This window comes from Podarcis liolepis, assembly GCF_965112155.1.
Source record: "Podarcis liolepis genome assembly, chromosome: 6".
NCBI lineage: Eukaryota > Metazoa > Chordata > Lepidosauria > Squamata > Lacertidae > Podarcis > Podarcis liolepis.
Window position 1 is genome coordinate 90,460,173 of NC_139559.1, and position 27,606 is coordinate 90,487,778.

Consider the following 27,606-nt stretch of genomic DNA (forward strand, 5'->3'; position numbering starts at 1 on the left):
CTTTCTTACTTACATGCCTTTTTTCCACAGTTCAAACCATACTCAAGGCTGCTTGCAAGATGAAATGAATGCATAACTACAGCATAACCAAAGTACAGTGGTACCTCGGTTCTCGAACTCAATCCGCTCTGGAAGTCCGTTCGACTTCCAAATCGTTCAAAAATCAAGGCACGGCTTCTGATTGGCTGATTAGCCCCGGAAACAATGCTGACAGCTGAAACGGATGTTTGGCTTCCGAAAAATGTTTGCGAACTGGGACACTTCTGGGTTTGCGGCATCTGAGAGCCGATTTGTTCATCAGCTAAGCCGTTTGGGAATCAAGGTACCACTGTAGTCATAAACAATATGTAATAAACGAAAATCTACCTTATTCTCTTATGGGGGACACAAGAGAGAGCCCTTATAGAGTCTTTTGCAGGTTCTCCATCGGTCGGAGAAAGTAACAGAGAATATTGAGAAGTAAAGCAGCTAGTAAGCCTGATCTTTATTGAACTGTTGCAACAGGGTGCCCCCTTCACACACAGGAGAGAGGAGGAGGACCCCAAACCAAGGTGTGCCCACCCTTATATAGACATTTTAAATTGTCCGCTCTGGAGTCCAAAACCACCCCCAGAAACATCATACATACATCACAGAAGGGGTGTAGCTCAAGACCACCCCCCTATCATACCTACATCACAGAAAGGGCAGTCTACAACAGAAATCTGAGTGCGTTGTTTACCTCCTGTCAGGCAGGTTACCTGTTAATGCTTACTTGATTGGATACCCTGGGGAGCCTGGCCAGTCTTTCATAATGATAAATACTTAGTTCCTGAGCCAGGTCACAGGCTCACCCTATTCATACACAGACATACCCTTAAGACAGGATTTGTGAATGAAAAGACAATGGGGAGGCTTTTCCATTTTCCTTCGACCTTGCAGAGAAAACATTTGGTCAGTTTGGGAGTCAAATGGTTTCAGGGCTGTTTTCCTGTGCTGCTTCAGACATGTGGTTTATATATTTATGTACGTGTTTGCTTGGTACATTTATGAACATTTATTATATATATATAAGACCTTAATTTTTTATTTCAAACAAACGAAACATTAAACAAAAATTCAAAACCAAACTGAACAATTTCCACATATATCACAACAAAATCTAAAATAAAGATACAACAAACCACCTGCAGCAACAACCCTCACCCACCAACAACTCCCCCCTCCCCATTGTGTCACTTTGCTTTGCCATTAGTGTCTCCCGGGAAGGGAGTTTAAGAAAGCAAAGAAGGACGTGGCTGGCATATCTAGTCAGGGGATCTATTTCATAGAGTGACCAAGGTTGGATAAATTTGGGGAAAGCACTTTAAAACCTTTAAAAGTACTTAATTGTGCAATACCCTATGCAGCAGAATGTGAGAAAGCTGGGTTTATTATCGAACCTCTTCAAGAGTTATCAGTTAGTCATTAGCGGTGGCTGCATGAGCCAGTCGGACTGGTTTGATTGCATTCCCAAAGGATGATGAAGACAAGTAGCCTTAAGGATCATTGGAGTTCATTTTTACAGAAGACTTTCAACAGGACTGGACAACTTCTGGCCCACCAAGCCAAGTGCAGCCCACCAGTTTTATTTTGTGGTGTGTTAGGTGTTTGGTACTCCCGTTTTGTTGGTCCAAGGTAAAGGAATAGGTATATCATGAGAATTCCTGGATGCCAAGATCCAGGGTTGATGCAAGCACTCTTTCGTGAGAGAATTCTGCATTCGCCCCATAGGACGCACACACATTTCCCCTTCATTTTTGGAGGGGGAAAAGTGCGTCCTATAGGGCGAAAAATACGGTAGTTTTTCTAGTAAGGCTGTTTCCCATACTATTTGGTACAGCATGAACAATGTTGGCTGAGTTTCTGTTTACCTGAAGCAGCTGTAGCTGGCACAGGTAGCCCAGGCTACAATAGGAGCAGTGTGGAACCCAGGAGTTGAAGCCATCAACCTGAATCTTACAGGCGAGTGTGACCCCCACCCATACCAGTCATATCGCCAGCCAACGGATCTACTGAGTAAAGTTCAATCCAGATAAATCAAAACTGATAGCAAAGCACTCATTAGACCAGTTGGCTGGGGATATGTCTAGTCTGGGTGGAGTCACACTCCCTTGTTATGGTTCACCCATATCCAGTTCCAAGATTTCAGCTTGTTCTTGAGAAGATGCCAGCAAATTGCAATAATACTTCATAATAAATGACTACTATAAAGGGCATAGCCTTTGTTACTTTCCTTTTCCATTTATTTAAGGAACAGACATTTAGAGCCACCTAATGGAAATGACACAAGCTTATTTTTTTTAAATTGTGCACTCTGACCAAAGGTATCACATCATACTTCAATAAAAGCAAATATACAACTTCAAAGTAATACCATTGTTGAGTCACAATGAACGGAAGTTCTGAATGGTGCCTGACGTACAGAGCCCTTTCTTCCATTGTTGAGTTTTACTGCTATGAGAAAAGTATTTAACCTTCTTGTGGCTAATTATCGCTGACTTAACACCTTTGAACTGCAGAGTTTTACAACTTTTGTTTTCATTCTCATGGCAACCCTGTGAGATAAGTCACTGGGAGAGGTCAATCCTAGGTGGAAATTTGAACTTGGAGCCTGCACCACATACTACTGTACAGCCCATTGGTTCTGCACAATTGAATAAAGTCATCCGGTGTCTGTTAATTGTCATTTAGTTTGGTCTCCCGAGGTGACAATGTATAAGTGTGAAACATATGATTAGCCAGTTCTTTAAGAATCATAGAATCATAGAATCATAGAGTTGGAAGAGACCACAAGGGCCATCGAGTCCAACCCCCTGCCAAGCAGGAAACACCATCAGAGCACTCCTGACATATGGTTGTCAAGCCTCTGCTTAAAGACCTCCAAAGTAGGAGACTCCACCACACTCCTTGGCAGCAAATTCCACTGTCGAACAGCTCTTATGGTCAGGAAGTTCTTCCTAATGTTTAGGTGGAATCTTCTTTCTTGTAGTTTGGATCCATTGCTCCGTGTCCGCTTCTCTGGAGCAGCAGAAAACAACCTTTCTCCCTCCTCTATGTGACACCCTCTTATATATTTGACCATGGCTATCATATCACCCCTTAACCTCCTCTTCTCCAGGCTAAACATGCCCAGCTCCCTTAGCCGTTCCTCATAAGGCATCGTTTCCAGGCCTTTGACCATTTTGGTTGCCCTCCTCTGGACACGTTCCAGTTTGTCAGTGTCCTTCTTGAATTGTGGTGCCCAGAACTGGACACAGTACTCCAGGTGAGGTCTGACCAGAGCAGAATACAGTGGCACTATTACTTCCCTTGATCTAGATGCTATACTCCTATTGATGCAGCCCAGAATTGCATTGGCTTTTTAAGCTGCCGCGTCACACTGTTGGCTCATGTCAAGTTTGTGGTCAACCAAGACTCCTAGATCCTTTTCACATGTACTGCTCTCAAGCCAGGTGTCACCCATCTTGTATTTGTGCCTCTCATTTTTTTTGCCCAAGTGCAAGAATTCATTGTGATTGTGTAGTTCTTTCAAAACACCCTTATAGGGGGTGGCATACAGGGGATGAATAGCTCAGTTGGTAGAGCGTGAGACTTTTAATCTCAAGGTTGTGGGTTCGAGCCCCATGTTGGGCAAAAGATTCCAGCATTGCAGGGGGTTGGACTAGATAACCCTTATGGGCCATTCCAACTAAACAATTCTATGCTTCTAGGGAGGTCTGTATACAGTGGTACCTCAGGTTAAGAACTTAATTCGTTCCGGAGGTCCGTTCTTAACCTGAAACTGTTCTTAACCTGAGGTACTACTTTAGCTAATGGGGCCTCCCGCTGCCGCCGCAGCACGATTTCTGTTCTCATCCTGATTTTTATACAGCTTTCCTAATGCTTTTTCTCAGCTTTATGAATGAAACTATGGGAAACTTTTTTAGCATGTTGTAACAGCACAATCCTGTGTATGTTTACTTGGAGCTAAGTCCTCCAGTGTTCAGTGGCACTTGTGTATCAGCTGTAATTAAATATTGGTAGCGCTATCAGAATCTAGGTAAAATGACTGGGATGTGATATATGATATGATATGTGGGGCACAGCACCTGGGAATGTGTGTAGAAATGGCATAATATAAATATAATGGTCTGTTTTGTATAGCTCTTGATATTTCCTGAAATGTATGTTTGCACAATTTTGCATCTCGCCTTACTGCTTACACAGAAGATGTCTCCTTGTTTCCCCTTAATCTTTCCATTATTGTTTTGAGAGATGACTCTTCGCAACGCCTCTGAACAAAGCATTTGCTGTTCAGACACCAGGAAGTAAAGCTGCATACATGGTGTACCACTACAATTTGGTTTTGCTATAACAATAAAAGTTTCAGAAGTATGGAAATACCAAAGCTACATCAACAATTGGCATGGGGTTGTCCTAAGAACACAAGAAGATGCCCTCTGTGGGTTAGACTAGGGTTTTTGGAAAGGAAAATTTAGAACTGCCCAGTGGTTATAATTCATGTGCAAAGTGTGTGATGATACAACACCTACGGATTTTCCTTGTGTGCATATACGGTGGTACCTTGGTTCCTGAACGGCTTAGTTGTCGAACAAATCGGCTTCCGAATGCCGCAGACCCAGAAGTAAGTGTTCTGGTTTGAGAATGTTTTTCAGAAGCTGAACGTCCGGCGCAGCTTTCGCTTGAGTGCAGGAAGCTCCTGCATCCAATCGGAAGCCGTGCCTTGGTTTTCGAACTGTTTCAGGAGCCGAACGGACTCCCGGAACAGATTAAGTTTGAGAACCAAGGTACCACTGTACATGCTATCTTGCTTAGAGTTGCATTCCATGATCATTTAGAAGCCTACAAAGAGTGGGAGGAAATCCTCAAAAATGGGTCTGTGTGTCTCTGTGGGCTCCAGGACAAGCCTGACTTTCCGTGGGTAAAAAGTGCTTCCAGATTCAATATAAAGAGGGATCTTGGGAGAGTCGAGAACTCATAATCCCTTAATGCCTCTTTGAGATCAATACATGGTGGAGTTTTGTTGCAGTGATAAGTCTAGAGCTCCATTTTTCTTTTTGAAGCTCAAATTCAATAATTTTATGCTGTGGTGATACTTTCAGACATAAATGTTTCATGTAGCTTTGCCCCTGAAAGATTCCTCTTAAAAATGCCATGTTGGAGATTTCTGACAATGCCGTCCTTATCATGACATCTCAGGAAAAGGCGGTCCGTGTTCTACAGTACAATTATTTGCTTCATATTATAAATATTGGTGAATGCTCTGTGGAGAATAGCAGTGGAGTCTGTGGGGAGTGGCTCTGGCAGGGAGAAGGAAATATGGATTTGCTTGTTCAGGGTCTTCTTCCACATTGTTCCCAACAGCTTTTTTGCATCACTTAATACAATATTTGCATGGCTTGAATTATGGAACTCTCCAAGTGTTCTTTTTGAACTGCTCATAAATATGGCTGGCACATCACCATAGTTGCTGACATCACCATATGATTTTAGGCTCCCTCAGACTGAAAGCGAGCTGAGCACCACAACCCCATAGTTGCCTTTGACTGGACTTAACCGTCTAGGGGTCCTTTACCTTTACCTTTTACACATAGATCTGTCACTGCTGTTGGAGATACAGTATTTGGCTAAATGCCCCACTGGACAATGAAAACCTTGCAATCGTTAGCTCAGTTAATGCTGAAAGACAAGTTAGAAATATTTTTAAATATATAAGCGAAATACTTGCAGGTATAGTGACTACCTTTGAAAAACGGACAGCTGTATTTTCTGCATTTTATTCAGAGTAAGCCCCAATCAAATACAGTGGTACCTCAGGTTAAGTACTTAATTTGTTCCGGAGGTCCGTTCTTAACCTGAAACTGTTCTTAACCTGAAGCACCACTTTAGCTAATGGGGCCTCCTGCTGCCGCCGTGTTGCCAGAGCATGATTTCTGTTCTCATCCTGAAGCAAAGTTCTTAACCCAAGGTACTATTTCTGGGTTAGCGGAGTCTGTAACCTGAAGCATATGTAACTTGAGGTACCACTGTACACTAGGGCTTCCTTCCTTCCCGTTATGCCTGCTTAATTTTACACGTGGAACTCCATAAATTTGAGGCACTGGAAAGAAATTCTGGAAGGCTCTTTCCACCTTAGTTGAACTGAACTTTGCAAAGCCCCCTCTCAACGAAGAGAGAAAAATGAGGTGCTGGAACACAAACCTGCCACCGGGACTTTTAAACTAGCAGCCTGAAAGATGGCAGGTTAAGGTTTCAGCCTGTTAGGCCAAACAATTGCTTTTGCTTGTCTTCCCTTAAAGCCAGCAGGACGTTGGTTTGGCACAAGAGAGGGTTTGTTTTTGGTGGTGGCGCATTAGGGGCACGGTATTATGTCTGGAGATTGGCTGCAGAAATAAAAAGAGTTAAAACTTTTTTCTGGCTTTTTAAATTATACAGCCCTTAGAAGACTGTGTGAGTCCAGTGTGAAAAGAACATTACATCAGCAGCGGATAACATCGTCCACCGCCTGTTTCAGGCAGTTACCGAAACCAAAATGTCTTCTACAGATCCTTTTCAGCAAATTATGGTGAGTTGATTAGACTTTCTATTTCCAGTGCTCAGGATAAACTGCGGCTAATAACAATGGCATTAACAAATTATTTTAACGAGGCTTGCAGTTTTAGGGATTGTGTGTATAAGCATTATGCACTGTAAGTTTGGGCGAGCCGGGAAAAATGTGAAAAAAACTTGACGTGAAAATATTTTAAGTGCACTGAGTAAGGAAAAAAATATTCCAGCTGGCTTCAATTCATGTATTTCTGAAGATAAGGGGATATAAACTCTGTAAAAAAACAACCGTATACCCGAAAGTTGATATGTTTAGTAAGATAAATTCTGTACTAGCGCGTAACTAGGTAACTAAAACTTTAATTACAGATTAAACTGATTAGTTGAGGGGCTGAAAATAAGCAAAGACTTCAGGATTCTGGTTTGCTGTTCACTTTTCAAGAAGACAGTTCCCCCTCTGACAAATTACGGAAACTAGATGTGGAAGGCTTGTATTGAAAACTTGCGAATGACCTTCCTTCAAGCAAGAAGAACTAAAGGCAGAGAAAGTTAAAGGAGCTCAAACGCAAGAAATAGTTGATTTCAAGTTTTAGAGGTGTAAAATTTGTTGAATCGTTGAAGCCGTGGAAAAATACCTGTGCCTCAACCATGGGCGTAGCCAGGAGATTTGTTAGGGAGGGGGCAGGCCTTTTGCTAGCTATGTTTTTTTATTAACTTAGGGCGGGGGCAATTGCCCCTGCCTTGCCCCCCTTTGGCTATGCCCATGGCATCAACATGGGGGTGGGGGGGGGAGGATGACATTTTTGGGAAAAACCAAAATATCCGCTAAACTTACTTAGGAACCCTGCACCATAGCTGTCAACTTACAGATTTGAAAATAAGGGACCAGCAGCCTCGAAAATAAGGGATCAGCAGCCAAAATAAGGGATTTTGCTTAGCTTATACAGAAATCTGGCACTGATGGATCCTTGCTGCTTTTGCTGCGACTGACTGTGTTTTGCAGGGGGTTGGACTAGATGATCCTAAGGGTCTACAACTCCCACCAAAGAAGAGGGGCAGACAAAACTGATGAATGACGTCGAGATGGCAAAGCTTACAAGAAGAATTAGAAACCAGGAAGAGGACCTCTTTCATAAAGAATGGGCAAAGTTTATAATTTAGTTGAAAAGCTATTGAAAAGAGTAACATACATTGGTAGGATTGACAGAAAACTTGTAGTAAAAATTTGAACTACGGATGGACAAATGATTTATAAAAATAGAGTTATGAAAGGGATGCAGAGGGGGAAATCATTACATTAAGATGCTGCACTGGTTGGAGGGGATGCTAAGCAGCACGGCGGGGCTGCCATCATCCTGGCGTGAGGAGTTCCATCGGCCCTTCCCCACCCGAGAGGGGGGGGAGGGAGAGAGACTCTCGTCCACGCCGCCTGCGAGCCCAGCATGAGGCGGTTGCAGCGCCGCGGCAGCCGCTGAAGCGCCGCCCTTCTGCGTCCCTCCCCATCCCCTCCTCTTCCTCCTCCCTCAGGCAGCCTCCTCAGCCGCTGCTGCCACCTCCGGCTTCCCCTCGCAGTGTGGCGGAAGTCTTGCAAGAGAGGGGCTGCCTGCCCGCCCGCTGCCACCTGTCTCCTCATGACGCGCCCCTGAGGGGGAAAAGGGAGAGACAGAGATGCGGCAGCTCGTGTGCGCGCTCTCTCTCATGGCGGAGGACCCCGAGCCGCTGCTTCCCTCCTGCGCCGGGCGAGCATGAAACCCGGGAAATTTAAGGGACATCATCAATAAGTGACAGCAGCGGGACATGGCACTGGGATAAGGGAGTTTCCCGCCAAATAAGGGACGGTTGACCGCTATGCCCTGCACCCATTTTACTGTTTTAACTACTTAAGTGGGTTATTTTATTACTTGTTTGGAATATAAAATTGTACTGCTTGGTATACAGTGGTACCTCGGGTTAAGTACTTAATTCGTTCCAGAGGTCCGTTCTTAACTTGAAACTGTTCTTAACCTGAAGCACCACTTTGGCCAATGGGGCCTCCTGCTGCTGCTGTGCCGCCGGAGCACGATTTCTGTTCTCATCCTGAAGCAAAGTTCTTAACCTGAAGCACTATTTCTGGGTTAGCGGAGTCTGTAACCTGAAGCATATGTAACCCGAGGTACCACTGTACATGCAAAATCGCAAAAAGCCAGAACACCCCCACAATGACCACATCCAGTTCTGAGTGGGACTTGCTCCCCTCATGCAAGGTGGGTAGCTTTTTAAGCCCCCTTTGCCTTGCTTAGCGGCTCTGGGAAGGTCATGCGAGGCCTCTGGAGAACCTCTCACAAGATCTTACAAGATTGCAGAAATCTTGTGAAATCTTGCAGGAGGTTCTGCAGAGGCGTCACATTATATTCCCAGAGCCCTGTAAGCTAGACAGGGGCTTTAAAATGTTCTTTATGCAGCAAGAAAACACGTCACAGAAAGAGCTTTTTTCCTGGAAAATGTCTCTTCCCCACCCCCTAATTTTTCTGGGGCCTTTACAACTCTATATCGTTCAGACGTCATTTTACAGACTTGATCAGGAAACACCGCTTAAGATTGTGAGGGATGCCAACTGAGTAAATTGGTCAAAAACCAGTCGGCATAATTAGAAACTTAGCGGACAATCCTTGAGTATCTAAGACTCTCCCTCGGTCCTTTACTCAATGGGCTGAACAAGAGTAGTGCAAATCAACTATCGCTTATGGATTATTAATTTTTAGTTAAGGCAAAATGGTTCAGTTTGAGTTCTGTTTGCTTCGGTTCAAATCATTATGGGCAAATACATTTTAATTTTTTTACTGTGAAAATTAGTAATTGCACCCTTAAATTCAGGTGTACTTTTGCTGAAATTAACACGTGGGTTCTTATTCTCCCGAAAACTGTATGAAAATATTAGCTGTAGTATATCCAGATTCTCTGGAAATAGCTGGTAGCAGGAAAAGAAAGCAGCGTCTGTTCAGAGGTAGCTGCCAGATTATTCATCATAATGCTAAACTACTGGGGTGCTAAAAATACTTTTCTGAGCTTCCTTGAAGTGATCCTTTATCATCTCTGTGGCTTTGGGTTTCCCTCCACATACAGTCACATCCTTTTCAGTGAGTCTGCTGCAAAGAGGCTGTAAAAGCGCGTATTTCACCACTCTATGGCTTTACCAATGGCAGTCTAATGTGCGCATGTTTGTTTGTGAGGAATGAAGGACGAACATGATCATATTTGGGGTTTATCCAGTTGCAGGTTGTCACGTAGTAGTAGTCCTGCGCAATGGCTTGCATCTTTTCTGTAAGAGGATGAGGTTAGCTACTCCTGCCACCTCCTGGATGAAAAGTGTCACTTGAAATATTTGAATATCTGAAAGTTTTACAGTGTGCTCAAACACTTCCAACGACTTCCAGATCCAGCACTGTCTACTGTGCTGCAGAAGCAGCTTATTGTTTTATTTTCTTTTTAAGTTTTCTTTCAATCGAGTGGTAAATAAATGTTGTGAGATGAAACAATTAAGCAAACGACTGAAGCCAGGTAGCCAGAGTCAGGATAAAAGGTAAAGTTAAAGTTAAAGGGACCCCTGACATTAGGTCCAGTCGCAGGTGACTCTGGGGTTGCGGCGCTCATCTCGCTTTACTGGCCGAGGGAGCCGGCGTACAGCTTCCGGGTCATGTGGCAAGCATGACTAAGCCGCTTTTGGCGGACCAGGGCAGCGCACGGAAACACCGTTTACCTTCCCACCGGAGTGGTACCTATTTATCTACTTGCACTTTGACATGCTTTCAGACTGCTAGGTTGGCAGGAGCAGGGACCGAGCAATGGGAGCTCACCCCATCGCGGGGATTCAAACTGCCGACCTTCTATTGGCAAGCCCTAGGCTCTGTGGTTTAGACCACAGCGCCACCCGCGTCAGAATACCAAACATATAATACAAAACAGCTGAAGCTTTACATGGTAACAACAACCAACTACTATGAAGTACAGTCCTGGTCACCACCGTCAAATAGCATTCAAAGGCAGAAATTTCAGTGAGTTCTGTTTTCGTTATGGTCCCTCGCAGCTACTTAGGCCTGCATTTTGCTCCAAATAAAGCAAACCTCTGCAATTGTTTTAGAAATTGTCACACGTCCGATTTAGAGCTGGGGCATAAGAAGAATAGGAATCCATTTTTTAAAAAAACCAGCCATCTTATTATCTGCATGCAAAGGACTGATTTTACTACTATAGTTCGTGTTTCGTTAGCCCCAAAATAGAAAATGAGCAAAGTCCTAACTAAAGAAGAATGGCAACTTAAGCTGATGGAATATGCACAGCTTGCGGACCTCACATATAGAATAAGAGAACAAGAAGAACATACGTTTAGAGAAGATTGGAAAAGGTTTATGGAATATATGGAGGAAAATTGTGTATATCTGAAAACGTGGGCAGCCTTAAGATGAATTCAACAGTGTAAATAAGTTTTGATGGATGTTATAATGGAATACTGAATGGTTTAGTTTATATAAAATACGCAAGGATTTATGTTGTGCAAAATGAACCATGGAAAGAGAGGAAGGGAAGTCGCTGATATTTTGAGGATGTTTAAGTGAATATTCTAAAATGTAAAACAGAAATTTAATAAAAATTATAACAAAAAAGGATGATTTTACCAATACCACCAATCCATCAGTTTAGCTGATAAATCAGCTCCTTTTGGCTCCTCCAAGCCTCAGCTGTCACCTATTAGCAACTGTTCCAATTTGCTGGAGTGAAGGGGGGAGAGAACCTTCGGGCCACTCAATTGGCTTCCTTGAGAGACCAGCTCTGATTGGCTCCCCTTCTCCCTGCCTGTTTCCATTCAAGCTACTCACTATTAAAAACAAATGTAAGAATTGGTTTGCTTGTCATCTTCTTCCTTCTCCAGACCTTTTCCCTTTTGTGTTTTGTCTTTTAGGATGTGAGCCTGCAGTCAGGGATGTCTTAACTGTTACCGTCTAAGGAACACTGGGAACCTTTTTGGTTCTAAAGCAAAGCTTTTAAAAGTTTTAACATACATAAATAAATGTAACCACTCTTATGCAATTTTTTTTTTTACAATGGTAGGTTTTCCTCATTCTTTCTGTGCATGCAGATGGGTGAGGCATAGTCTCCAAATCCATACACCGTATTTTTCGCTCTATAGGACACACCCGACCATAGGACGCACATTGTTTTAGAGGGGGAGAACAAGGGGGAAAAAATACCCCCCCCCCTCTGCTCAGCGCCCCTTCAGCGAAGCGGCAGGAGAAACGGAGCCCCTTCCATTTCTCCTCCCGCTTCGCTGAAGGGGCGCTGCGCAGCTCTCCCTCTCTGCTGAAGCCGGGAGGAGTCTTGCTCTCCCGGCTTCAGCAAAAGGAACCGAGCCTGGAGAGCGAGAGGGGTTGGTGCGCACCGACCCCACTCGCTCTCCCGGCTTCAGCATAAGCAACGCGAAAGCAGCGAAAGGAGCGCTCCCTCTGTGCTTCAGAGGCTTCGCGTTGCTATCGCTGAAGCCAAGGAGCTTGCATTCTCTCCATAGGACGCACACACATTTCCCCTTCATTTTTGGAGGGGGAAAAGTGCATCCTATAGAGCGAAAAATACGGTAGGTTAGTGTGAGTAGAGAACCAGGATGGTGTATGGATAAATGAATGCAGGCTGGAAGAAAACGATGTTGTTTATGCACACTCAAACACTCCCCTTTCCTTTTGTGCAACAACTGCTATCTGGAAAAACTGGGGAGAAGCTATTTTCAGTTCCAGAGTAATGTTGAGGTCTCTGAGTTTATCCTCTCTGAGTTTAATTATGCAGTATAGCTGGAAGAAAATTGACAGTTACCATTCAGCAGAACCTGTATTTATCTAAATCTTATTTGCAACAGAAGCATAAGCCTGCAGGACACATGCCACCTTTTATGCTCACTGTAGGGGTAAATGGTTGCATTTTCCTCTGCCTAACCCTGGCATAAATATGTGTGTGTGTTGGGTGTTTGTGTGTGATAGGATTGTGCTCTAACTCTGTCTTTTTAAAGAAAAGTTTTTGAGTTTCTAAGACAGGGGTCTGCAACCCGCGGCTCCGGAGCCGCATGTGGCTCTTTTACACCTTTGCCGCTGCTCCGGGGCGGATACTAGCGAGAGGAGGAGGCGCATTGTGCGCCCCGACACTCCCCACTGTAGCGGGCGCTGTACTGGCTGTGATGTCGCATGGGGGCAGTGCGTGCGTTAGTCACGCACCGTCCCAACGTCACCTTCCCGCCCGCTGTCAGATCGGAGGGCAGCGGCGCGCATGCTTTAAATGTCACAATGGTTTTGCGGCTCCCAGGTTTTTTTTCCCCTTCGGAAACGGGTCCAAGTGGCTCTTTTTGTCTTAAAGGTTGCAGACCCCTGTTCTAAGACAATAAACGGGAGCAACAGAAGTAAATATTTATAGTAGACCAAAAGAATAAGCTTAAGATAAACAGGCTGAGAAAAAGGAAGCCTGTGCAGGAGGAAAAGTGATATGATTAAAACGAGAAGTAGAATGTTCATGGAAGGTTTGGATGACATATAAACATAGAAAGCTTATTCTGAGTGAGATGATTGATCCATGTTGCGTTCTTCTACTGAGCTATAGCCCTTCCTCTCATGAGTACACACCAGTCAGGAAGCTAGGAAAGAACTTTGAATCTTGAAGTCTTCCTGAAGTCTAGATTGAGTGATAATCTTCCATTGTTGTCAGTCGAGTGAAGTCTTGAGTACAAAAGACTTCATAGATGAACTTGACTTCTGCATTTGATGAGTGAATGTTTTCAGAAGCAGGGAGAAGTAGTCATCAGCGTCTCTTACACATTCCCATGTTCGGCCTCAACAGAATACATTCTGGATGATTTGTATTACCTTTGTACGGTACCTGAAGTATGCAATGCCTTTTCTTCATCAAATTTAATATATAAACTGTCTCCTCTGGTAGTTCACACTGAATTCTGCCCATTATAGAAATGTTTATAGCTTCTGTTAGCTTGGTAATCTGACGTAGCAACACTTTCCAGACAGTCCATTTTGCAATGAGTTCCTTCTTTAGGATTTGAATGAGTGCTGTGATTTCTCACCCTATTAGCAGTTCTGTTGAGCTATAGTCAGCAGCTATTGATTGTATTGAGTTGTCACTTAAAATAGCAATATGTGGGCAGTTGTCTCTGCCTTACAGTTTGTGCTTAGTGAGGGCTAGTAAGAATGGCTGAAATTCTACTGCCATAAGCTGGGTTGGTCCAAGCTCTTCTGAAAAGCCGAAGTAATCAAATATATTCTTCAGTTGTGCAACAATGCTATGGCAGGTAATGTCAGGCAAGGGGAGTATCAGTACTTGAATAGTACGTAATCCACAAAAACCCAATAGTGCTGAGCTCCCAGATGCTAGGCTTTTCCAAAATTTATTGGTAAGGTGCAATGATGAATGGTTCCTTTTCTTCTGATGTGTCAGCAAAATGGTTTCTATCTTAATCATTGAAAAACAAGCAAACATCAGACCAAAGGCCCATCTACACAGGGTCAACCAGATCGCCTCTGTTATCTACTGTTTAACACTGTCACAGAACTCTCAGCAGTTAGTGAGACAGGACTTGCCCTCACAGAGGCCATTTTGGTTCTCCCTCAGCAAGACTTGTGCTTATATGTGCTTGGTAGTTCCACCTTCTACAATGCTTCCCACCAGTTCTTCCAGAACGGGCGTTAAGTTAACCGGCCTATAGTTTCCAGGATCCCCCCTACCCCGGATCCCTTTCTAATAATTGGTGTTACATTGGCTGCCTTTCCCTGACAAATGACCCAGTAGTTTCTCCAGGCTTTTGAGCAATTTGATAGAAGTAGGGCCCTCTCATAAACCACATTCTTCTTGGGAGTTGTGTCAGAATTGGCCAGAACAGTCTCGCCTTACAGCTGTGCTTTTGGCCCTACTCTTCTCTCCTGTTGGTCTTCAATATAAGGATAATAATAATAATAATAATAATGGCCTACCTTGGAAATTAGTTATAAGGAATGTATGTGAAGTGTTCTGAATGGTCTATAAAGTGCTATTCGTGCATGCTAAGTAATTATTATACTTAATATATGCAAGTATATAACTACCATAAGTGTTTCTGAGGAGAGCCCAAAGAGAAGGGAGCACATAACCACCAGTGCCTGAAGGAGCCCATTGGTGGCCTGAGAAGACAGTTGGAGAAACCCCACCCGCCATTTCCCCCAGGGCCATTCAAGACCTGGGTGCCATGAGGGAAAGCAGAAGCCAGGGAGCTAGTGTCATAAGCCGCTGAAGGCTGTCTTGAGAAAAATCTGTACCTTTTTTTGCTGTGTTAATGCTTCACATTGTAAACTGCCCTTGTTTGCCTTTGGTGCAGAAAGGGAATATATAAGTGCTATTAATAACCAATTAATAAGTAATTGGGAGGGACGCAGGTGGTGCTGTGGTCTAAACCCCCGCAACGGGTTTGAATCCCCGCAACGAGGTGAGCTCCCGTTGCTCAGTCCCTGCTCCTGCCAACCTAGCAGTTCGAAAGCATGTCAAAGTGCAAGTAGATAAATAGGTACCGCTCCGGCGGGAAGGTAAACGGCGTTTCCATGCATTGCTCTGGTTCGCCAGAAGTGGCTTAGTCATGCTGGCCACATGACCCAGAAGCTGTACGCCGGCTCCCTCGGCCAATAAAGCGAGATGTGTGCCGCAACCCCAGAGTTAGAATCATAGAATCATAGAATCATAGAATCATAGAGTTGGAAGAGACCACAAGGGCCATCGAGTCCAACCCCCTGCCAAGCAGGAAACACCATCAGAGCACTCCTGACATATGGTTGTCAAGCCTCTGCTTAAAGACCTCCAAAGTAGGAGACTCCACCACACTCCTTGGCAGCAAATTCCACTGTCGAACAGCTCTTACTGTCAGGAAGTTCTTCCTAATGTTTAGGTGGAATCTTCTTTCTTGTAGTTTGGATCCATTGCTCCGTGTCCGCTTCTCTGGAGCAGCAGAAAACAACCTTTCTCCCTCCTCTATGTGACATCCTTTTATATATTTGAACATGGCTATCATATCACCCCTTAACCTCCTCTTCTCCAGGCTAAACATGCCCAGCTCCCTTAGCCGTTCCTCATAAGGCATCGTTTCCAGGCCTTTGACCATTTTGGTTGCCCTCCTCTGGACACGTTCCAGTTTGTCAGTGTCCTTCTTGAATTGTGGTGCCCAGAACTGGACACAGTACTCCAGGTGTGGTCTGACCAGAGCAGAATACAGTGGCACTATTACTTCCCTTGATCTAGATGCTATACTCCTATTGATGCAGCCCAGAATTGCATTGGCTTTTTTAGCTGCCGCGTCACACTGTTGGCTCATGTCAAGTTTGTGGTCAACCAAGACTCCTAGATCCTTTTCACATGTACTGCTCTCAAGCCAGGTGTCACCCATCTTGTATTTGTGCCTCTCATTTTTTTTGCCCAAGTGCAATACTTTACATTTCTCCCTGTTAAAATTCATCTTGTTTGTTTTTGCCCAGTTCTCTAATCTGTCAAGGTCGTTTTGAAGTGTGATCCTGTCCTCTGGGGTGTTAGCCACCCCTCCCAGTTTGGTGTCATCTGCAAATTTGATCAGGATGCCCTTGAATCCATCATCCAAGTCGTTGATAAAGATGTTGAATAAGACCGGGCGCAAGACAGAACCCTGTGGCACCCCACTAGTCACTCTTCTCCAGGATGAAGAGGAACCATTGATGAGCACCCTTTGGGTTCGGTCAGTCAGCCAGTTACAAATCCACTGATTTGTTGTCCACGACTGGACCCAATGGTCAGGGTCCCTTTACCTTTAATAAGTACAGTGGTGCCCTGCAAGACGAATGCCTCGCAAGACGGAAAACCCGCTAGACGAAAGGGTTTTCCGTTTTGGAGGTGCTCCGCAAAATGAATTTCCTATGGGCTTGCTTTGCAAGATGAAAATGTCTTGTGAGTTCCTGCGGGTTTTTTCCCTCCCCCCCTTTTTCCCAAGCCGCTAAGCCGCTTATCAGCTGATCCTAAGCCGCTAAGCCGCTTAACAGCTGATCCGTTAAGCCGCTTATCAGCTGATCCGCTAAGCCGCTAATCAGCTGATCCGCTGAACCCGCTAAGCCGCTAATAGCGCTAATCTGCTAAGCCGCTAATGGGCTTGCTTCGCAAGACGGAACAAACCGCAAGACGAAGAGACTCGCGGAACGGATTCTTTTCGTCTTGCGAAGCACCACTGTAATTATTTTATCCTTAGTTCTCTCTGTCCCTGTGCAAAGAAGGAAACGTGCTTTTGTGAAGGGAGCTGTTGAAGCAAAGCTTTCCCCCTTTCTTAAACGTCTCCTTAAGCTTCCTTGCTGCTCCCAAGGAAGTAGAAGGAAAATGCGGGAGCGGACATGATGCATTCAGTTTCAGCACCATGACTTAGCGTTCCTGTCACCGACACTGTGGGAACGGTCAGGGCAAACTCTGGGCTTTTCCAGTAGGCCTAGAAAGCTTTGGTTGGCTTTTACTAGGGAACGCTCTATCAATAGAGGTTTGGGAGGGAATCATCCCTCCCTTCTTGGAAACTTTTTGTTTTGTTTTGCAAAGCATATTGTTTAGACTGGCCTTTGAGGTATGAATCTTCTCTTTTTAACCAAACAGTATTTATTGATCTGTTTAAAGACGTTTTCATGAATGAATGGTTTTCACTGTTATACTCACATGCTGTTTGTTTGTTTTTGAGAGTTTTTCTCCTGTACTTCCTCCCCAAGGATACATTTGAACAAAAGTGCTGATTATATAAAGAGAAGCAAGATCAGTGTGCCTTCCCTAAGGAAGTTTGCTGGTACCTTGTTAGCCATGCAGTACCAGCCGGTTAGAAGCAAAGGACCCTAACCCCACCAGATATTTTTCGCTTCTGTTGATGGCATGAAGGAAGAAGAAGAACAAGCTTTCGCTCCATGAAACGGGAGTGGGGACCTTTTTCAGCCTTGAAGTTGTGTTCCCTCATGTTCCCACCTTGTTCTGGGTGGACTCTTGAGGGCCAGATACAAAGGCCTGGGGGCCTGTATTTGGCCTGAGGTCTCCCACCCCTGTTATAAAAGGTTCTCTGCGTACTTCCTGGAGTGGGTCCTTATTTGTCCCAGGCAACTAAGCTAGTTAATAAACTAATATTCTGGCAATAATGTCAAGTTAACCCTGCCATTGTATTGTTAAAACCCAGCCTTGTTTATGGTGTTTGAGGTGCGTCAGCTGGGCAGATACTGTCGGAAAACAGGATTTCCTAAGCAGCATTTCTTTTAAATTATTTGTTTTTTACCCTCATTATGTTTTCCTCTTATCAACCAGCTCCCCACCCCACTAAATCTGTTCCTGGACTAGCTGTTGAAAGGACAATAAAGTTGAGTGACCTCAGTACAGTGGTATCTCAGGTTAAGTACTTAATTCGTTCCGGAGGTCCGTACTTAACCTGAAACTGTTCTTAACCTGAAGCACCACTTTAGCTAATGGGGTCTCCTGCTGCCGCCGCGACGCCGGAGCACGATTTCTGTTCTTATCCTGAAGCAAAGTTCTTAACCTGAAGTAATATTTCTGGGTTAGTGGAGTCTGTGACCTGAAGCGTATGTAACCCGAGGTACCACTGTACGTTGGGGACAGCTACTCCATAAATGTGTAGGGTCTCCCAATTGCAGATTCAGTATGGTCCTAACAGTGCCGGGTTTAAGTATAAGCTAACAAGCTATAGCTTAGGGCCCCACTCTCTTGGGCCCCCCAAAAAAATTAAAGAAAAACAACAACTGGATGTACATTTCCAAAATATAAGATAAGAAACAAATAAAATAAAACCTACATACAGCAACAGTGTTTTGTGTTGGCTCCTATGATGTAAGTAATGGGCCCTGCCTGCTAGCCTGCTCCCTAAAATATAACTGGTAATTATTTCACTATTAATAAACTTCTTAATTGTATTTCACTATTAATATAGAGCACTTCTTAATTGCATTTCAGTTCAACAATTACTTTGATAAAATACATATTTTGTTATGTGCAAATGGCTTTAGATACCTATTAGGTACATAAATTACCATATACCGTAGCATATATTCAACACAAAACAGCGGCAATTTGTTGTTGACAAAGGACAGCTGGACATATAAAGGGCCCCATTACCTTCAGTAGCTTAATCAAACTTAAATCCAGCCCTGGTCCTACAAAATTGCAGAATATATATTGCCAGGGTCCAAGGAGGAACCTGGGGCTATTAGAAAGGAACCTGGTTGTTAAAGAACGCTGATGGCACAATACTGAACTTCACCCTCAGCTAAAACTCATAGTTGGGCTGATACAAGAATGCAACTCACTGTGTCAAAAGCCACTGAGAGAGGAGACCTGGAAGAGGCAGCAGAAGTCAATTGCCCTTCCAGCCAATTTCCCTTCCAGCTGATGTCAAAAGCTGCCTTGATTGCGCAGCCAAACTGGAAGGTGATTTGGGGTAAAGCAGAGAGTCTGGCCTAACAGGTTAGGGCAAAACGTTGGGGTACTACATCACAGAACACAGTGTTACTGGTGGCGTCAATAAAGCTGCCTGTCTTGATAGGAAAGGACATTTGCATGGTCCTGGCAAGTCGTTGTGTGGCTTAGCATGGCGTTTGAGCCAGGCCAGTGTGGAAAGGATCCTGTGAAGTTAGAAAGTTGGAAAACAACTGCTCTAGTATATGTAAGTATCCTGAATGTAAACCCATTTCCACATGCACATAGGCATACGGTATGCCTTCTGCAATATAGTATTTAGGTATAATTGTACCTTTCCCGTAGGAGGGAATTACAAGCACAGGGTGAAGTTAAAGGCATCTATAAAACAACTTTTGGCTTCCTCAGCCCCTGCTGTGTTTTTTGATGACTAATGAAATGTCTGTGCAAGACCAGTGCTTGGAGGGGAGGAGTGTTGAATTCATTGACGCTAAAAATTAAAAACACAAAGGTGTGGTGGCGAGGGGAACGAGCAGTTGTGTAGGAGTAGTTCTAGTCGGTTACGCTCAATGTAGTCTCAATGTTCAGTAAAGCTGAAGACTTCTGATTCAGGATGCTGTGTCTTCCAGTGGGTGCTTCATTTGCTTTTGGGAAAACAAACTTGGGGAGTGTCTTAGACAAGTTGAAAATGGGTTGGAGAGGGTTGTTTGATTTATGCGCTCTGTGGCCTTTCATTTCCTTCCTAACATCAGCTGTTGTTTTGGCACGCAGGTGGAACACCAGTATTCGCACATCTTTACCGTGACAATTAAGCAAGCCAAGAATGTCACCAAAGGGTCTTTTGGCGACATGCGTAAGTATCACTTCAGCTTTGTTCCTATCGCTCTGTGGGGTATTTTGGTGTGTGCATGCGCTCCAAGTTACACATGCTGGGTTCTTCCCATATGAGAGGGGTCTAATCTTAAACTAGCTATTTTTATCTGGCTTTTAAATTGTAATCAGCCAGTTAGAATCAATGACTAAGGTAATGCGGGTTCCTTAAACAGCATTTTTGTTGACTGTATTATTTTTTTAAAAATGATAGGCTTACTTGTTATTTTACACTTCCCAGTACAGTGGTATCTCGGGTTAAGAACTTAATTCATTCTGGAGGTCTGTACTTAACCTGAAACTGTTCTTAACCTGAAGCACCACTTTAGCTAATGGGGCCTCCCGCTGCCATTGCGCCGCCGCTGCACGATTTCTGTTCTCATCCTGAAGCAAAGTTCTTAACCCGAGGTACTATTTCTAGGTTAGCAGAGTTTGTAACCTGAAGCATATGTAACCTGAAGCGTATGTAACCCGAGGTACCACTGTAGCAGCAAAGTCAATGAGTGTGTTTGCTGCCTTTACTCTTCTTAGACTGACTTAGAATTCAGCAATTCACTTACTGAAACTTGGAGGTTAGCTGCGGTCAAGAAAGGGGTGTGTGCAAAAGTTTTGCTGAGTCCTTATGGCAAAACAGAAAGTAAAGCCAAAAGTGTGCTTTTTGTTTGAAAGGCAATCTAGTATGAGCATTTAGAATAGGAGTGACCACTGCTCTTCCTCTCGGATGTTTCAGGCTACAATTCCCATCACCCCTGACTATTGGCCATACTGGCTTGGACTGGTGACAGTTGTGGCCCACGACATCTGCTATATGCCCCCTTTAGAAATTAATGTGTGATCATTTAATGTATCAATGTGCTCTTTCCTATGCATTCTCAGCCTTGCTCAACAATACCAGGGGCTATTACAAAACAAATATAGAGATGCTGAAGTTTTGAAATTTTGGCACATGTTGCTCAACTTTACTACAGTGCTGATGAATTTTCACAGTAATTGTGTGCATAGGAAACCGGGTGGGTAGGCAAAGTTATATCCCATCCAGAACCCTGTGTGTGTCTTTGTTGTTGTTAGTTTCTGAACTATTTTATGCAATACTTGTGGGTTTCGGTGGCAAATGCTGTCTCATATTCCTTCGAATGAAACTAATTGTTTGTGAATGGTAACATATTCATATGGCACAAAGCACTGTGGGGCAGTCTCACGTGGTGAGAGAGTCTCTTGCCCTACAGATTGCACAGAGAGGCATGTTTGTTCTCATATTGGTAGCTGATAATCTCGGGACTTTATTGATGATTGTGAAGGAGGCCAGTGATACTGTTCCAAGGAAGTGTTGAGGGCAACCTTTGATGACACATTTTGCAGAAAACCTTTCTGCAAAGAGAAAAAAGTAGTCATCTAAAGATCCTTGAGAGTTGCCATTACGTCTTGGCTACCTGCTGAAGTGAAGTTGCTGCTCACCTAAAAACATTTGCAGATGTAATTGGAGTCTCAGCAACCTCAAAAGCTGGATTAGTAAATTTTGTGCAAGATGATAACTACAATGAAAAGTGATATCTTTATAGGTCCTGTAGGTAAGAAGGTAAAGGTAAGAAACTGGGGTGGGTATGTTTGATGGCTTCTCCCTGGCAACTCTTTTGCCTTGACTGGTTACTGGTATCACCTGCTGGTGATGGGATGCGGGTGGTGCTGTGGGTTAAACCACAGAGCCTAGGACTTGCAGATTAGAAGGTTGGTGGTTCGAATCCCCGTGACAAGGTGAGCTCCCGTTGCTCTGTCCCAGCTCCTGCCAACCTAGCAGTTTGAAAGCACATCAAAGTGCAAGTAGATAAACAGGAACCGCTGTGGCAGGAAGGTAAATGGCATTTCTGTGAGCTCTGGCTTCTGACATGGTGTTCTGTTGCACCAGGAGCAGTTTAGTCATGCTGGCCACATGACCAGCAAAGCTGTCTGTGGACAAATGCTGGCTCCTTCAGTCTGAAAGCGAGATGAGCGCTGCAACCCCATATTCGTCTTTAACCTGGACTTAACCGCCCAGGGTTCTTTTACCTTTACCATTACCTATCACCTGCTGGGAAACCCTGGGAAGAAGGAGGTGGAGAATGCTGGAAACATTTGGCCTGTCTCAGGCTCCTTGTTCTCTAGCCTTGTATACTACCAAGGCCTGTTGGACTGCCCTGACAGGGTGACCTCAGAGGGTGGACATTTTTGGGTCACTGCTTTTGCCATTTTGGAGAGAATGGTTCACTCCTGAGTGGGAAACAGGAATGGCAGACTGTGTCAGGTGTGTATTTCCAACTCAGCGAGAGGGGGAGTCCTGAGGGGGCCGACACTTGGTTGAGATCATAGTTGTGGTTACACACTTGAATAACTGGAAAGCCATTAATTCCCCCGTTGCCTGGGGGATTCCAGCCATGTCAGAGCCTGGTCAGCCAATCCACTGGCTGGAGGGGCGTGGCCGGGACCATTTAAGCGGAGGCGCGAGCCGGAGGGCTTCCTCTTTGGCTCGCTTCCTTAATCACTCGCCCTCCCTCCCTATTTTGCAGGTTTAGGCACTGGCTTTGCTATGGACCTTGGTTGGTCGCTGTTGAAGGGCCTGGCAGGAATTTTTCCACTTGGCAAATTGGCACTGGCCATTTGGTTTTCGCCTACCACGTAGCAATCCTCACAACTTTGTTGGGGGGGGGAGGTGTGGCCATCACCTGCCCCTCCAAGCTTAAGGATATTCCGTTAAAGGAATCCCGGGGTGTTGATCTTTTCCAAAGCCCGGGTTGGGGGCTAGGGCCATGACACGACCCCGACGGGAAGACCAGGGGGAGCTTGAGTTGGTCTGCATTGACAGAGCTCCCCCTTCCAGTGGTTTACCCTTACCAGACTTCCTGCGCATTGGTCAGGAGTCAGATATAGTTGGGTCCATTCAGTGCCTAAGCCAATACCACTCACATTCTGCAATCAATAAAGCTGTGGCCAAATATGCCCAATAACATTAACCTAATATCCGTGTCTTTGTGTGCGTTATTTCTCAACGAGGGGGTGGCTTCGGGGTCTTGACACGCAACTCCTACAGCCAAGCCGGTGCCAAACACGTTGCTCTATTTCACTCCTGGAGGCAACATTCCATTGTCTATCGAGACAGATGAATACCAACAACAACAACTACTGTTGTGAAATGGTCTGCCTGCTAAAATATGCACTGACATTCTACCAGCTTCTCAGATGAGCATTCCTTTGATCTCCTGACCTGAACCTCCTGCTTTAATTGCCATATTAGCAATTATGATTTTTGAGCTCTCTTAATAGGCTTGTTTTATTGGATGTTTAGCTTAATGTTTTGATGGACTTGTTTTATTGCGTATTTTAATTATGTGTGTGTATATATATATATATATATATATATATATATATATATATGCAGGTTTTGGTGTCTTCGGGTGTCTTCCCGTGTAAGAGGAAGACACCCGAAGACACCAAAACCTGCATTCCTGTACCCGTGAAAATCTACGAAAGCATATATATATATATATATATATATATATATATATATGTGTGTGTGTGTGTGTGTGTGTGTGTGTGTGTGTGTGTAATTGGTTTTATACTTCTAAATCACTTAGAAGACATGTTGGCAATTAAGCGGTATATTAAGTAAATAACACCTGTTATTAAAAGGCCAGTGTGGCTGTGCCCTAAGGAAGGTTCTGGCTGGGAAAGAAAAGGCTGGAGCAGATTTGGAGCCAAGGGAGCCAGGTTTCTTCTTCCTCTGGCAGTGGAGATGCAGGGAGGTCCTCCATGTGGGGTTTCCCCAGCTTTCAGACGGCAGCTGTTATCTTTGCACAATTTTGCATATACATGCTGCCCCTGGAGTTGAACCCTTTCATAAGAGGTGACTGCACAGTAGGTGGCGCTGTGGTCTAAACCACTGAACCTCTTGGGCTTGCCGATCAGAAGGTCGGCAGTTAGAATCCCTGCTATGTAGTGAGCTCCCGTTGCTCTGTCCCAGCTCCTGCCAACCTAGCAGTTTGAAAGCACACCAGTGCAAGTAGATAAATAGGTACCACTGTGGCGGGAAGGTAAACGGCACTTCCATGTGCTCTGGTTTCCATCACGGTGTCCCGTTGCGCCAGAAGCGGTTCAGTCATGCTGGCCACATGACCCGGAAAGCTGTCTGTGGACAAATGCCGGCTCCCTTGGCCTGAAAGCGAGATGAGCGCCACAACCCCATATTCGCCTTTGACTGGACGTAACCGTCCAGGGGTCCTTTACCTTTACTGGTTTCACATATTTTATTGATGTTATGTGCTACTGTAGGAGCAAGGTGAGGGCTCTGAGCAAGCAAAATATTTGACATTAAGTCTACTCTTTCCGTGCCAGCCTGCTCTGGCCCTTTCACTGGCAATGGTGATCAGTCAACACTGCATTCTGTGCTTCAAATCCTGTTAGAGCAGGGCAATTGTGGGAGCTGTATTGAAGATGCACCAATGTAAGGACTTCTGCCAAATTTTAGCTCTCCCTAGCCAGCACCTCTTGGGCACAGGGCTGTGTCCTTAACTCGATTTGTTGTCTTACGTTCAAAATAGCATCTGTTCAGCCCAGGGTTTCATATGTCTGTGCAGAACAAACACACAAACAGAAGTGCAGTTGGTGAAGAGTCTGTTGAGTGCAATTGGCTGTTCGATTTACCTCCATGTTTTTGAAGAGTCTGTTACTGATTCCTGCGTGTCTTTGTTTTATTTCAGTGGACACTCCTGACCCCTATGTGGAACTGTTCATCCCAACAGCCCCAGATAGCAGAAAGAGAACGACACACATCAACAACAATGTGAACCCCGAGTGGAATGAAACCTTTGAAATAATTTTAGACCCCAAGCAGGAAAATGTTTTGGAGGTACCAGCACACATTATATTGGCTCCGGGGGTCATATGTGCAGGGCTGCTTATATCTTTTGCTGGTTTGTTCCAAAGATATTTAAACTTACCTCAGGAAGACTGTAGTATTCAGAATAATTTATACAAGTTTGCATTCTTTTAAGTCTATCCATCTTTTTTTGCTGAATTTGCAAAATGGTGTCCGGAAGCATGGTTTGACAGAGGGAGGAAGAATGTAGCATTGGCAATGTGTTAGTCCAGAAGCACACCAGTGCAAGTAGGTAAATAGGTACCACTGTGGCGGGAAGGTAAACGGCAGTTCCGTGTGCTCTGGTTTCCATAACGGTGTCCCGTTGCGCCAGAAGCAGTTCAGGCATGCTGGCCACATGACCCGGAAAGCTGTCTGTGGACAAACACCGGCTCCCTCGCCCTAAAAGCGAGATGAGCGCCGCAACCCCATAGTCGCTTTTGGCAGAACTTAACCACCCAGGAGTCCTTTACCTTTTTACATCAGGTTACAGGTGAGAGCTCACATAATGGAACTCTTCCCCCAAAAGATAGCTTTGTGTGGGAAATGGATATATCAAGCTATGCTTGAACTGTTCCCATTTACATTGAGTTTTCTATGGTCAGGGAGTTAATTTGTTTGGAGGAACATGTGAATCCCCACCGGCAGTCTGAAGTGATATAGCCCAGCCAGGAGTCGCCCACCTCGGTGAGATCTGTCTCACTCAGTATGAGAAGAGAGAGCAATCTGTGGGCTTCTTGAGAGGTTTGGAGAAGAGAAGGTCATCAACCTCGTTCCCCATTTGTAGAATGGCTTTAATGGCGGGGTAAATAAGATAAGGAAATTTTGTTGTTGTTTTTTTATAAGATATTTATTAAGGATTTTAAACATTATATTCACCAAACACATATAAAACCATCACCAAAATACAACAAACAAAGAAAAACAGAAAAAAGCAAAAAGATTAACATATAATAAAAAACATACAACAAAATCAAATATCCAACAACCATATTTTCTTAACTTTTTGGACTTCCTCACATCTCCCATTCCTGCGTTCCCAATTATAAAATTATAAACAGCAATTTATCACCTTGTTTCAACTCTTATTTTGTAATTTTCAAATATTATGTCTCCGACTTTAAATATTTTTATCAAATACTTAAATACTTAATTTAGACATAATGTTATTCCAAAATTTATCTTTTTCTCAGATCTCACTTATTCTCATGTTTCTTTCAACTAAATTGCTGGTGCCATGTTGTTTTCAGTCCTGCATCCTTCTTAACACTCATACAATTTACAATGTTTTTGTAAATAGTCCTTAAATTTTTTCCAGTCCTCTTCCACTGCCTCTTCTCCCAGGTCTCGGATTCTGCCAGCCATTTCTGCCAGTTCCATGTAGTCTATCAGTTGCGTCTGCCATTCTTTTGTGAGGCAAAGCTTTTTTAAAAAAATAATGTTGTTTATTGACATTTTCCAAAAAAGGCAAAAAACCCCCAAATAAAACACTCTTTACAATCATTCTTAATGTCATCTTATTTACATTGCGCTAAATGTAAAACTTCCTTCCTTTCCAGTCGCGGTTTTCTTGGTATGCATCTTCTCTTACAGTTTCTTCTATTTTTCTATACACGTCACAAGAATTATGTTAATCCTGCTATAGTTCTTAGATTTCTACAGTTAGTTTCTATATACGTTACAAATTTACTCCATTCTTCTACAAACTTTGACCCTTTTTGGTGTCGGATCTTATATGACATTTTCGCTAATTCTGTATATTCAAAAACTTTTTCCTGCCATTCCATAACTGTTGGGATCTCTGATGACTTCCATTTTTGTGCTACAAGAATCCTAGCTGCCACCACAGCATATTGAAGTAGCTTGTGATCATCCTTTTTTATTTCATCCCCTATTATCCCTAATAAGAATGCCTCCAGTTTTTTTGGGAAAGGTATACCTGAAAAGTTTCTTTAACTCATTATATGTTAGGCAAAGCTTTCATATCTCAACAGAACTGAGCCTTTGACTTTTTTTTTTAATGCTGCAACTGGAACAAACAAAACGAGTAAAGAAATGAGCAACTGTGAGAACATAATTGAGCGTGGTTCTCTTCACTCAACGCTGTGTAACCACATCCATTCACCACATTATCTAGGAGATTATGAGTAGTAGCAAGGGGCCTGCAGAAGGTCTACTGGTTCTTGTGATAGAAGGTAATCCAATACTCTCATGCATGGTATATGTGTGCTGAGCTTAAATGAGTATATCTGCTCCAAACTGGGGCTTTCATTCCAGCAACATCCTCTTTTACTTCTCTTTATGCTGTTCTTAGTACGCATTATGTGAACTTCCCTTATTCTCGGAGGCAGAAAAAAAATATCGAAAGGAATTTTCTTAAGGGGCTAGCTAGTTTGCTCATTTCTGTTGCTATGACTATGGTGAATTGAAATAATTTCCCACTGGGCAGCTTTAAAAAGGAACATTTAGGAACCTTCTTTTATTGTAATAGATTTAATAATTTAAATTGACATGCTCAGCTGCTTATGGAAACACATGACGAAAAATCTGAAAGCTAACACTAAAGAACCAATAATGTTGTGTAGGCTGGATAAGAGTGTTTATCTGACAGTAATGCAGTGCCATTTGCAAAAATGCTTTCCCTCTACTATCACATTTCTATAATGTACACATTATAAAATTTAGTTTGTAATTCGGTGCTTAGAAATGTATCATTGTGGAGGCCTACCCTTCTCTGCTTAAATTCTATTTTTCAAGCAAATTTGTTAACCAATGTTGTTAGTTTGACAACTGAAAGAATGACACCCATGAACTAGCTACTGATGGGGGAAATG

At 43.8% G+C, this 27,606-nt stretch overlaps 1 protein-coding gene across 1 annotated transcript in view; it reads left to right on the top strand.

Moving 5' to 3' along the window:
- Positions 1-27,606, top strand: part of PLA2G4A (phospholipase A2 group IVA) — an 83,511-nt gene that overhangs the window by 21,445 nt on the left and 34,460 nt on the right. The window contains exons 2-4 of the mRNA XM_083506783.1: positions 6,457-6,586; positions 19,789-19,870; positions 24,615-24,763. Coding sequence (XP_083362909.1) covers positions 6,554-6,586; positions 19,789-19,870; positions 24,615-24,763 — 264 coding nt within the window. The 5' untranslated portion in view covers positions 6,457-6,553. The remainder of the gene's footprint in view (positions 1-6,456; positions 6,587-19,788; positions 19,871-24,614; positions 24,764-27,606) is intronic.